Source organism: Megalobrama amblycephala, linkage group LG7 (genome assembly GCF_018812025.1).
Source record: "Megalobrama amblycephala isolate DHTTF-2021 linkage group LG7, ASM1881202v1, whole genome shotgun sequence".
Classification (NCBI taxonomy): Eukaryota; Metazoa; Chordata; class Actinopteri; order Cypriniformes; family Xenocyprididae; genus Megalobrama; species Megalobrama amblycephala.
In genome coordinates, this window is record NC_063050.1 from 38,394,123 (window position 1) to 38,408,137 (window position 14,015).

At 35.7% G+C, this 14,015-nt stretch overlaps 2 protein-coding genes across 14 annotated transcripts in view; one reads left to right on the forward strand and one right to left on the reverse strand.

The window, feature by feature from the left end:
• The window catches only part of ank2a (ankyrin 2a, neuronal), an 85,914-nt gene extending 80,798 nt beyond the window's left edge, over positions 1-5,116 (forward strand). Inside the window, 4 exon segments of the mRNA XM_048197342.1 lie at positions 177-260; positions 548-712; positions 2,315-2,488; positions 4,151-5,116. Coding sequence (XP_048053299.1) covers positions 177-260; positions 548-712; positions 2,315-2,488; positions 4,151-4,279 — 552 coding nt within the window. The 3' untranslated portion in view covers positions 4,280-5,116.
• Positions 5,117-7,113: 1,997 nt separating this feature from the next.
• Positions 7,114-14,015, reverse strand: part of camk2d2 (calcium/calmodulin-dependent protein kinase (CaM kinase) II delta 2) — a 67,652-nt gene continuing 60,750 nt past the window's right edge. For 11 of the 13 annotated variants that reach the window (XM_048197344.1, XM_048197345.1, XM_048197350.1 and 8 more), the window contains 4 exons: positions 12,376-12,451; positions 12,005-12,099; positions 11,688-11,916; positions 7,114-8,656 (listed from right to left, as the gene is read on the reverse strand). In XM_048197344.1, coding sequence (XP_048053301.1) covers positions 8,647-8,656; positions 11,688-11,916; positions 12,005-12,099; positions 12,376-12,451 — 410 coding nt within the window. In that variant the 3' untranslated portion in view covers positions 7,114-8,646. Of the gene's footprint in view, positions 8,657-11,683; positions 11,917-12,004; positions 12,100-12,375; positions 12,452-14,015 lie in introns of those variants that run through there. The other 2 variants (XM_048197347.1, XM_048197348.1) reach the window with 2 other exon arrangements.

Genomic DNA, 14,015 nt, shown 5'->3' on the forward strand with positions numbered 1-14,015 from the left:
AACTTCTACATGATGTGTTCTTTCTATACTGGATAAATATTTTCATCACTGTTTCTTTATTATTCCTCTTTTGCTAACCCTAACCTTTACCCAAGCCAGGGCAGCTGTTTCCTCTTAAGGCGAACACTGCTTTAGCAGGTGACATGTATTGAATGTGTGTCTGGTTTCTTCTACAGGGTGATGATGTTCCAGATATTCCTCCACAGTCGGTAACAGAAGAGCAATACATAGACGCACAGGGAAACGTGGTTGTGAAGAAGGTAAACATCCAAGATTCGCAGTATCCATCCAGTCCCTCCATCAGTCCTTCCATCCACCCATAATCTGAACTTTCTTGTTAATGTCCTCTAGATAACCTCTGTCTTACATTTTTATTTTACTTTTATTTACTTAAAATGTTTTTTTTTTCTTTTTCGTTGCTTTCACTGTCAATGTGATACTCTGAGTGCAGGTGCAATTCAAGAGAAGAGCAACTGATCCAGAAGGACTTATGTCAAATGCATTATTTCCATTCAAATGTGTTTACCTCACTCTCTTACCTACTCAGGTGACCAGGAAGGTTATTCGACGGTGTGTGTCATCTGATGGGGTGGAGACAGAGCAGGTGAGGGTGGAGGGCTCTGCTCAGCAGCCTGTCAAGGCGGCACCAGGTGATGGATATTCGAAAGTAATGAAGAGGACAGTATTGAAGAGCGAAGGACATGAGACAGAGGTGTGTGATGCTGCTACTCATCATGAGATACAAGATAAAAAAAATAAAATAAAAGACTTAACCTAAATTTAATATAAAGTAATTCTGATTACAGTTAACTTGTTTAGCGAATTAGCTAAAAACGGAAATATGAATAATTAATCATAACTCGTTATAATTAATTATAAATATTTGAATCAGTTTATCGAATTAACTTGATGTAGCTGAATTAATATTACAATCAATTAATCTGTTCGGCCAGCGAACACTCAGTATTGATCGTCTATCAACTCTTCAGAAAGGGTATTTTCCCTGGCCACAGAAAAATAGCGCTTTCTTAGCATGTAGCTGTGATCGTAATCGTTATCAGAGACTTTGGTTTTATAAGCAGATCAGAATCAACTCGCAAGAATATGCACGCAAGTTTTATTTAACTAAATCACGAAAACGTAGCTAGACTAAACACACACAGGCATACAATTCACGCATACATGGGAAATGAGAGAGTGGAAATGAATTTGAACCATAGCATAACAGGGGAAAGGAGCTATGAAAGAGTCATTTAATGAGCTGGAAGAACCATTCGTTTCTCACTCTAAAGCACCTTTGTTAACAAAGGGGTTTAAACTTAATACATTTACATTTAGTACAGTTAGCAGACGCTTTTCTCCAAAGCGACTTACAACTGAGAATAGTAGAAGCAATCAAATCAACGTGAATGCAACAGTATGCACGTGCCGTGTCAAGTCCCAGTTTCACCAGCAAAGTGCTCGTAGCAAGGTTTATATATACAGTCGTGCTCAAAATGATTCATACCCTTGGTAAATATGACCAAAGAAGGCTGTGAAAATAAATCTGCATCGTTAATAATTTTGATATTTTATTTTAAAAATCTACAAAAATCCAACCTTTCATTGGAGAATAATAATTTTAAATGGGGGGAAAATCTCATTATGAGAGAAATGTTTTTCTCTAATACACACTGCTCACAATTAATCATACCCTTTTATTCAATACTTTTTGCAACCTCCTTTTCCCAAGATAACAGCTCTGAGTCTTCAGCTCTGAGACTCGCTCACTGAGTCTTCACTTTTTTTTGCTGCTAATTTTTTTGCTTCATCTGACCATAGAACATTTGAAAAGTAACTGACACTACTGGATCTTGAAACGGGATGGGTTCTATAGTCAGATGAAGCAAAAAATTAGCTTTTTTTTGTCTCATAATGAGATTTTCCCCCCATTTAAAATTATTATTCTCCAATGAAAGGTTGGATTTTTGTAGATTTTTTAAATAAAAGATCAAAAGTATTAACGATGCAGATTTATTTTCACATCCTTCTTTGGTCATATTTACCAAGGGTATGAATAATTTTGAGCGTATATATATAAATTTAATACTAAATCGCCGTTTAATGTTCAAATGTACGATACTTGCAAATATCCTTAGCGGTTGAGGAGCATCTGGTTCTGCAGACATTATGGAGTCTGCATGTTGTGAAGATTGACTTTTACAATTGTGTGTTTGATCGATCTAGACGCTACACTTAATTTAGTTAAATTAATCAATTATTGGCACTTAAAGAGTTCTGCTGAATTAAAAAGGTGTCTTTTGTTTAATTTCAGGTGACTTTCCTTGACAAAGACGGCATGTCAGCTTCAAAGGGGGAGTCTGCTGTAGGTCAAGAGGTCAGACAGGTGGTCCAAACAACAGTGGTACATGGAGAACAGCTGGAAAAGCATGAGGGGAATACTTTCCTCGCCACAGACCTGCCCTCTGCCCAGGATGACTTCACCCAGGTGAGCTGCCAAACACTCATTTCTGACATCTTTATAACATTAGATTTTTAAGCTTAGCATTATTTTGAGGGAAAGATTCCAACAATTGCAGTGTTTCAACAAGTTTAATATGGAGTTGGCCCACCCTTTGCAGCTATAACAGCTTCAACTCTTCTGGGAAGGCTTTCCACAAGGTTTAGGAGTGTGTTTATGGGAATTTTTGACCATTCTTCTAGAAGTGCATGTGTGAGGTCAGGCACTGATGTTGGCGAGAAGGCCTGGCATGCAGTCTCTGCTCTAATTAATTCCAAAGGTGTTCTATCGGGTTGAGGTCAGGAGGTACAGGCCAGTCAAGTTCCTCCACACCAAACTCACTCATCCATGTCTTTATGGACCTTGCTTTGTGCACTGGTGTGCAGTCATGTTAGAACAGGAAGGGGCCATCCCCAAACTGTTCCCACAAAGTTTAGAGCATGAAATTGTCCAAAATGTCTTGGTATGCTGAAGCATTAAGAGTTCCTTTCACTGGAACTAAGGGGCCAAGCCCAACCCCTGAAAAACAACCCCACACCATAATCCCCCTCCACCAAACTTTACACTTGGCACAATGCAGTCAGGCAAGTACCGTTCTCCTGGAAACTGCCAAACCCAGACTCATCCATCGGATTGCCAGACAGAGAATCGTGATTCGTCACCCCAGAGAACGTGTCTCCACTGCTCTAGAGTCCAGTGGCGGCGTGCTTTACACCACTGCATCCGACGCTTTGCATTGCACTTGTTGATGTAAGGTGTGGATGCAGCTGCTCGGCCATGGAAACCCATTCCATGAAGCTCTCTACGCACTGTTCTTGAGCTAATCTGAAGGCCACACAAAGTTTGACTCTGCTATTGACTCTGCAGAAAGTTGGCGACTCAACATGCGCTGACCCCACTCTGTGATTTTACGTGGCCAATCACTTCGTGGCTGAGTTGCTGTTGTTCCCAATTGCTTCCACTTTGTTATGATACCACTAACAGTTGACCATGGAATATTTAGTAGTTAGGAAATTTCATGAATGGACTTATTGCACACGTGGCAACTTATCACGGTACCACGCTTGAATTCACTTAGCTCCTAAAAGAGCGACCCATTCTTTCACAAATGTATGTAGAAGCAGTCTGCATGCCTAGGTGCTTGATTTTATACACCTGTGGCCATGGAAGTGATTGGAACACATGAATTCAGTGATTTGTAGGGGTGTCCAAATACTTTTGGCAATAATAGTGTATATATAACATTTTTTAATCTGACTATTTATTATTTTTATTTATTTATTTTTTTACAAACAAATAATCAAATTTTGTGTAAAAATGTGTTAGCTTATAATAATAATAATAATATTAATGAGTCATTTTTTTTCATCACACAAGTCGAGTGCATGATACATTATCATACATTATTCCTTGCAAATGTAGGTCATCCAGGTACTCAATGCATACAGAAAATTCACATACTGTACAGTTGTAAATACTGCAGAAATAATTCTGTGTATATGTCATTTTGAACTCAGTCATTAACTTTTGAGGCGCCTTCTGCTGTAACAGTCCAACATACCCAAATACTGTAGTTTCTCCATCATGTTTGTGTCTCTTTCTCATCAGGGCTCATTTACTGTTAATGTAGTGTGTGCCTCATTCCCTCAGGCTCTAAGCTACTTTGGAGGTTTTAGGAAGGTGCAGATCCCTCGAGTGGTAGAGCAGGAAATACTGCAGCCTGATGGATCTGTGATCAGGAGGTTTGAGAGACAGGCATGGCGTTTGTGTGCATATTAGTGTGACCGTGTGTATGGGGGGGGGAGCAAGTATAAGGAAAAAACCTTTATCTGCAATATCACTATATTTTTTTTAAAGTCTCTTATGCTCATCAGTGCATTTATTTGATCAAAAATACAGTAAAACAGTAATATTTGTTTTTGCATATTTTAATTTTATTTTTTTAATTTAATTTATTCCTGTGATGGCAAAACTACATTTTCAGCAGATATTATTCCAGTGTTCAATGTCAAATGATCCTTCTAATATGGAAACCAATCTAAAATTCTGGGTTGATTCTCAAGAAATATGTATTTATTTATTATTAATTATTATTATTATTATTGTTATTATTATCACAGTTGAAAATTATTTTTCTGTTGTATAATTGTGTGGAAGCTGTGATTTTTTTTTTTTTTTTTTTTTTTTTTCAGGATTCATTGATCAATAGAAAGTTCAAAAGAACAGATTTTAGTAACAATGTGACATTTAATTTGTAACAATTTAAAAGTCTTTAGTCACTTTTGATCAATTAAATGCATCTTTGCTAAATCAAAGTAATAATTTTTCAAAAGTTTAACTGACTCCAAACATTTGAACAGTAGTGTATGTAATGTTCATGGAAATGTTCTATAGAGACTGAGTGTAGAACTTCTATATTTGGTATCAGTGTGTGTATATTTGTTAACAAAGCATGTCTTTACATCTTTATTTCTCTAATAACAATTTTCTATAAGTATTCTGACTTTACACAAAAGTACTATGGGATTTCCATGTTTTTTCCACTTGGAACCTTTTGTAAGGACCTAAAACATCAATTTCTGCCCTTTAAGACGCTGATCAATCTTTCTTTCTCACTCACAGGACGAGGATGCAGAAGTCTAGGACCCACAGGAGGTCAGTAGTGAGGGATGCTGGGGGACAGAAGCGGGTGTGCGTGGAGCAGATAGACGATCGATCTGAGCCCCATGACAACCTACAGCATCACCTCCATCACCTCATTCACCACTACTGTGCCCAAAATGACTGAGAGGGAGGAAGCTGAAGAGTGATGGTTTCCCCCTTCGTGTTCCTCTCCCAATCTCCATCGCTCCTCTCTTTGAGCCTGTCCGCCCTCCTAACCACTCCTATGCACCATGCTCATGCAATCCCAGAGTGCACTTCACTCCTGCCACTTCCAGTCTTCCTGTCCAGTCAAACTGGATGTTTGCCCAATTTATGTCAATGGACTATATTTTCTCGCTCCTTATTTTCCCCAGTTCACCATGAGTGTTTATCCGTCTTTCAATGTGACCAAAGGGTGTTCTTTCCTTTCCTTTCCTTTCCTTTGCTTTTTAAATCCCTCAATTATGAAATGACGAATACAAATACACTCACTCACATAAAAAAAAAAGAAGAAGAAAAAAAAAATCACAATAACCAAAATGTTTTTATCAAAACAGAAAAAGAAAAAAAGTCCTGGTCGTTCATTCTCAGAACATTTAAGCTCGAACTAACAGAACCTGTGCTGCACTGCCTACCACGACTATTGAATATCATTGCATTATATCGCCACATCATGACAAGCTCTTTTGATCTCAACAGTTGAGATGTCTGAAAACTTCTTGCCTTCTTTATCAGCTGTTGGGGTATTGTGTGTCTGTGTATTCTGTCCATGGAGAGTATATATAATATGCATTTTTAAAATGACAGTAGATCACATTAGCCACCTGTAAGGATATTAGCAGGCATGCTTAGCTAGCAGCAGACACTTACTGTATTAATAACATCCTTTCTATGGTCATTTTTCTGTCTCACCCCTCTCTTTGTGTCTGTGATCTGTAGCAATTCTAGTCTTCGTCATCATTATCATCATGATCATCACTGGAGTTTAAACATTTCATTGCAGCTTTTTGTTATAATAGATCATATTAACACACGCTTTATAGTTTTAAACTTATTTTGGCAGACGTTTCAAGAGGGACTCAGGAAGCAAAGGTGGAATCAATTTTAAATGATCAGTTAAATGTTACACATATGATTCTATTTTTAAACTTTCAATCTGAATTTATTCTTTTCTTTGAGTATGTGTGGTTGAGTGTGAAAATGGAAATGTGATATTTTATTTTCAAAGTATATTAATTTTGTTCTGTACATAATGCTCAATATCAGTATGTGTTGGGAAATCTTGCTCTGAGGTATTTACGATTGGTAAAATAAGCTATTGGTTTCGGAAGTGAGCATAATGGATGTATGATTTTAAAAAGAATGTTTTATTTTAATGTATTACATTTATATACTTTATGTGCGTCATCAAACAGATGCAACCGAGTGGATATTCCCTTTCTGATTCACCAAATCACAGGTTGGCTTCAGTTGAGACTGCTGGGAAGAAGAGTGTACCATGAGATATTCTAATTACTTTGCCTTTTTAACTGCAGATTTATAGTGTTAGCAGAGGTTGTTTTTTAAAGCTGATCTGAGGCCAGCTCTGCTTTGTTTCTCTTATATTAATTTGGGTTTGGGAAACTGGCCCTGGAACAGCATTAAAAGCCATCCTCTTATCAAAGCAATGTCATTAAGTTGAACACTGCTACTACTTTCACTGTGACTGGCCCACGTTTGATTTACTGAATCCGCATTCTATGTCTGTGGAGATAAAAATATGCATATATATGGTACATAATTATCTATCCTAAAAAAAGGCATGTATTAGTTTACTATATGACTTTTAAAAAAGACATTTAAACACTATACCATGGCTGCAGTGTGTGTATATGGCTGAAAGAGAATAAAAGTGTATAAGTGTCATAAGCTTCGTGTTGTGTTTATTTTTGGTTGTGTGTGGAGAGAAAGCTGACACATGACGTCAAACATACAGTACATATCACACCTTTATTGTAGTTTTCATTAAATATGTTGATTTGCTAGCGCCACCATGGCAACAAATTATGTAGTTCTTCACATCCTCATATTGGCGTCGAGGTTTTGTAAGTATCAGCAGAGGAAATGTCTTTAAGAAGAGAAAAAGGAACATGGAGAAAACGGAAAGTACTGTGTTGGCATAGTCCAGTAGTTGTGAGGTTTTTCCTCACGGAAGACCGTTCCATTCCGACAAAACATCATCTTCCGATTGAGTGGCGCACAGACAGAAAGTCGCCACTAGGGGGCAGTGTGCATGCTTGTAAATCAGGCTCAGCTCACTTTCACTCGTCTTGCTTTTGGCGAAAATAATGTCGGGATAAATAAAAATCACAAACGTCGTGTGAAAATGATACATGTAGTTTCTCATAAGCTACTTATATTTATTTTTCTCATACAGCCATGATATAAAGTCAAAGGATATTTTCACAGCCACTCAGTATAGGAAAATTAAGCTACATAGATCTGAAGGAAGGGTGATAGTGATACTTATAGATATGTTGGATCATAATGATGATATTCACTATCATCATTATTGTATCAAATCCTTATGATATTGATAGAAATAAAACACAATTTGATAAGGAAACCATGAATTACACAACATAAATAAAGAAAAAAAAACAGCATGGTCATTCAAAAAATAGTCCTCCATGCATTTACCCAATGCTTGTCAGTTTGATGTATCATATATGCTACATTCTCATTGATATTGTGTTTTTTTTCTCATATTCTATGACATAAAGGTAAACATACAGTCCTTATTAGTATTCTGCAGTTTTCTTAAATCAAGTAAAGTAAATCAGAATCTTCAAGGAGCCAAACATTGTAAGCTAGCGAATATAAACAAAGCTTTTTGACAGCGGTTACTAAAATCTTTAATTTTGCTGTAAGCCAGAATTTAATGTACGTATTTTTAAAAGTTTCTTAAAGTTTTTTTGTTGTTGTTTTTTTTTTTAAAGATTTTTTATTTTATCATTTTTTATCTGAACGATCACGACATATGTACATCACCAGAACAATAGCAAGCTCAATATTAACATTCTTATCTTTCAAAATTTGATATATTGCACACACATAAATAGACATAAAAATACAGTACAGACTTGGGGAAAGGTGATTCTCTTTACATATCTATACATTTAAAATGCATACCAAAACAGCTTAAAAAAAGAAAGAAAATAAAATGTTAAAAATACACTCCTTTTAATAATGTCCATATATGCGAATGGCCCACGGGTTTTGGTGTACGTGATGACCTTTAGCAAAACGCTTGAACTCTCTGGTCCATGTGCGATAACATGTAAACGACCCTCAAGGGGGAAGGGAGAGGGGCGTGGTTGTTGGAAAGAAGGTGTGGCTTAGGAGACACACCTTCAGCTTGACTGACAGACGGTTGGGTTTTTGCTGATGGTTTCTCCTCAGTTGGGGAAATATTGAAGCTTAATATTCCATTAACTACAACAATATACACAGACAAACACACATCAGCAAAACCTAGAAATAAGCATGACATTAAATTAGTATTATTAAATTCCACTAAATTACGAATGAATGTTTCTGACCGATATATCTTTATGTAGCGCGACTAAGTCACTAAAAATAACAACAACAGGTCATTCTTAAGTCATTAGTTCTGCATTTGTGTCCTGATTATACACTACCATTCAAAAGTTTGAGGTCAGTACGATTTTATACTTTTATAGGAAGTCTCTTATGCTCACCCAGGCTGTATTTTTGATCAAAAATACAGTAAAAACAGAAATATTAAGAAATATTCATTTGAAATGTATTAAAATAGAAAACAGTTATTTTAAAATTATTTTAAATGGTTATTTATTCCTGTGATGGTAAAGCTGAAGTCAAAAATCCAGTACCATATGATCCTTCAGAAATCTTTCTAATATGCTGATTTGTTTTTTTGTTGTAATAATTTTACAAAATTAAGTTGTTTTTTGAGCACCAAATCAGCATATTAGAAAGATTTCTGAAGGATCATTGATTTGGTCACCAATGATCACTTGATTTCATTGGTCCAAGTATTTTGTCTATTATGAATCTTAGTTTGTCATCATCTGGTGTTGTTCCGGCTAGTTTTAAGCATGCAGTTATTCAGCCCCTTCTTAAAAAAAAAGAAGCTTAGACCCCTTTGACGAGTAGTTTTTGCCCCATTTCTTAAGGATCAGGTTGGTATTCAGGGGTTAGCACTGAAATGGTCCTCTTCCTATTGAAAGATAGGACCTTTTCAGTTAGTATAGGGGATTATTTTCCTACTGTTGCTCCTCTTGTGTGGGGGGTTTCCTCAGGGTTCTATCCTGGGACCAATTATATTTTCCCTTTATATGCTCCCCCTAGGTTCTATTTTTGAGACATTTGGGATTCACTATCATCTGTATGCGGATGATTCTCAAATTTATTTGCCACTGAAACATGGGCATAAATGTGCCATTCAGTCCCTGCGTGAATGTTTGACTGAGGTTAAGTGCTGGCTGGTGAATAACTTTCTCCAATTAAATGAGGATAAGACAGAGATGATTTTATTTGGTAATAAGGGGTGTGTAGAGGAGGTTTATGACTGCCTGGGGTTGTATCCTGGGACCCATACGATACAGAATTCCTGACAAAGTGTTGTATGTTTTTAAGGCTCTGAATGGCCTAGCAGAGTATGTTACTGATTTAAAGGTGCCCTAGAACCAGTTTTTACAAGATGTAATATAAGTCTAAGGTGTCCCCTGAATGTGTCTGTGAAGTTTCAGCTCAAAATACACCCCATAGATTTTTTTAAATTAATTTTTTAACTGCCTATTTTGGGGCATCATTAACTATGCACCAATTCAGGCTGAGGCCCCTTTAAATCGTGCGCTCCCTGCCCCCCGAGCTCTCGACTATAATACAGTGCATTTACAAAGTTCACACAGCTAATATAACCCTCAAATGGATCTTTACAAGATGTTCGTCATGCATGCTGCATGCATGCGTCGGATGATGTGAGTATAGTATTTATTTGGATGTTTACATTTGATTCTGAATGAGTTTGAGGCTGTGCTTCTTGGCTAAAGCTAACATTACACACTGTTGGAGAGATTTATAAAGAATGAAGTTGTGTTTATGAATTATACAGACTGCAAGTGTTTAGGCTCTCGTCTCCGTGAATACAGTAAGAAACGATGGTAACTTTAACCACATTTAACAGTACATTAGCAACATGCTAACAAAACATTTAGAAAGACAATTTACAAATATCACTAAAAATATCATGTAATCATGGATCATGTCAGTTATTATCGTTCCATCTGCCATTTTTTCGCTATTGTCCTTGCTTGCTTACCTAGTCTGATGATTCAGCTGTGCACAGATCCAGATGTTAATACTGGCTGCCCTTGTCTAATGCCTTGAACATCGGCTGGCATATGCAAATATTGGGGGCGTACATATTAATGATCCCGACTGTTACGTAACAGTCTGTGTTATGTTGAGATTCGCCTGTTTTTTGGAGGTCTTTTAAACAAATGAGATTTACATAAGAAGGAGGAAACAATGGTGTTTGAGACTCACTATATGTCATTTCCATGTACTGAACTCTTGTTATTCAACTATGCAAAGGTAAATTCAATTTTTGATTCTAGGGCACCTTTAATCAGTCTCTGTCAATCCAGTAGATCTCTGCGCTCAAATGATCAATTGCTCCTTATGGTTCCGCAATCTCATTTAAAATTTAAAGGTGATCAGGCATTCTCTGTTGCAGCTCCTAGGCTCTGGAAAGATCTTCCTCTGTCTGTAAAATCTTCCCCCTGCATTGGAGGCATTTCAGAGTGCGCTTTAAACTTATTTTTTTTCTTTAGCATTTGAACATGCTTTGTAAGCTGTGTGTGTCAATATTTTGTTGTTTTTGTTTTTGTTTTTATTTTATCTTTTATCTTTCTATGTACATCACTTTGGTTCCACTTGTAGTGTTGAAAGCGCTCTATAAATAAAGTAGAGTTGAGTTGAGTTGATCATGTGAAACTGGATTAATGACTTCTAAACATTCTGCTTTGCCATCACAGGAATAAATATTTTAAAATATATTAAAATAGAAAACAGTTCATTTTAAATTTATTTCAAATTATTATTTCACAATATTTCAGTTTTTACTGTATTTTTGAAAAAAACAAACAAACAAACAAAAAACAGCCTGGGTGAGCATAAAAATCTTTTGTTTGACTGACCTGTATAATCGGGACACAAATGAATAAGAATCACCTGCTATTATTCTTAGTGTGTGTGTGTATATATATATATATATATATATATATATATATATATATATATATATATATATATATATATATATATATATATATATACACACACACACACACATATATTAACAAATTTGTAAATGTACAGACGTGATTAATTGCGATGAATTGATTTGACAGCATTATTTAAAATAGAAATCTTTTGTATTAGAATTAGAATGACCCTTTTGCGATCAATATCATTGTAAACTATATAAACTAAACAGTAGAAACCCTATGAGTCTTACTTGATGGGCACACTGGGGGCTCCAGAGCGATGGAAGTGTATGTTCAGCCACTTGCCATCTCGACGGTGCCAGACGCGGGTCTCCTCTGACTGCATGGTGCGTGGCATCCCACTGCCATCCATGTACTGGGTCAGACGGATATACGCGATACATGCCGCATCCTCCCCGATCAGGTGCACATGGGGGTTCAGCAGGATAGTGTGTACAGGCTTATTACCTTTGGACAGAGCTAAAGGAAAATACAAAGATAATACAGTGATCAAAATACTGTTGTAAAACTCTTCCAGATATTGTTTTCAAGATATTGGTCTAGATACCATTCTCAAAGTAGAACCTGTGGAAGTCATGTCCCTCCACCAGGTTTCCCAAAGCTTCTGGCTCAAAGGAAGTAAGACCAGGATCACAAATCTTTCTGTGAGAAAAAGAGCAGAAAGTATAGCTAAAAGTCTTGTTTTGTGGGTACAAAAACACCAGGAACGTTCCAATTTTGAACGTATGTGGTCACTGATATCATCTGAATTTCCTTCTGATCTCCAATCTGCCAATCAAAAGGTGTAATTAAATGAGGCTTGGTTCTAATTAAAGACGGAGCACCTGTTGTGAAAAGGTGACGTTAAATATAACCTCAGTAATCAAGAGAAAATAAAGCAATGCATTAGTGTTCTTAAGGGTTTGTGTGTTCACTCACGCGTAAGCCTCAAAGTCGCCGTTGTTTATGGATTCAATCAGCTGTTCGGTCACCTTTATGATCTCCTGCTTTCGAGCTGAAACACACAGAGACGTCTAGCGTGTGAGTCAGATATCCTCGCGGCACGAAAATCACAATTATTAATTAACATCCCAACTCATTTCAAAGCTTGACTGAATTTATGCAATCCACAAAATGCAAACCTTTGTTTAGAAAGCACCAGAAAGTTTTTTACAGTGAACCTTTATTGTTTCTGTCTTTTCAGTTATTAGTTGGCTTCAGGGCTGGGTGATATATTGAATATTTGCAATGAATTATATAAATTGTAATGACTTTAAGAAACTTAATGGCCAAATAAAAAGCGTATTAAAGATGATGTGACAAGTTTCACAATTCTTTTTTGTCTAACAATTCATGAATATAAGAGTGTTTTAACCTGTTAACTGTCACCCCCACTTTTTTTATATTGACATGAAAATGCACTACCCAAACTTACATGGTTGTAATTCAAGAATACTTTGGAATATAGACATAAGGCTGGTCTTGTTTTAAAAATGAAATTTTTAATATTGTAGATGTGAAATAAATGATGTAAGTGAAACAGAAAAAAAGTTATAGAAGTTTAAATTTATATAAAAAAAAGTAAAATGTAAAAGTATAATATTTTAAATTTTATATAAAATATATATTTTACAAAACATATTTTATATAAAATATATATTTTACAAAACAAGTTTTACTCTAAAACTGCAAGAAAATCAAAGCCAAAAATCTGTTGTGTTCCAAATTTTAGGTTGATATCTTAAAAAATGAGCTTTCAGTAAGATTTTGTTTGGGCGCAGTACCAAACTTTTTCACTAGATGACAACCAGGCTCCATTACAGACCATATAAGGGTGCCTCCATTTCCATATATGGTTTGAGTGATCTGAACCATATATTTCCATTATTTTCATACAATTTATGAATTAGACATCCTTTATAGAAGTAGTATGGGAAGTTTGATATGAATTCAACCTCTAATAAATATAAAAACAACATGTATATGGGTTATAGCTTGCTGCCACAATCATATATATATTTTTTTTTTCTATTTAAAATATTTTCAGACCTTTTTTCTCAAAAAACTGAATGGATGATATCTTTTGAACTCTTGGCATGAAAACAAACATGTTCAAAAACAATCATGATTTTTCATATTCATCACTATTTCAAAATAAAGGTCTGAACATGCCTTATGAGTATGAAAATATTCTTGTTGCAAATTGATAAATTACTGCACCTCTGTAATTTATTTTGAAAATCACCAAATATGAAATATGAAAAGTAGAGATTGTAAACTTTCAAATGATATATAGTTTGTCAAGATTAGTTTAGTATAGGATATTACTGTTTTGGCTGTGGGCCCACTGGTGGGCCAGTGACAGTTAACAGGTTTTAATGGTGTCTCTGATTAAAACTTAAGAAACAAAATGTTGATTTTGATCATTTTGAGTCATTGCAATGAATCAGATCAAACTGACCATCACCCGGAGATGTTCAAAGGAAATTCCTGCATTGCATAATAAATGTAAGTAAATTATTGATATATTGATGCATTTAAATAAAAACTAAATATAGTTTTTCTTATGTTTATTTAGT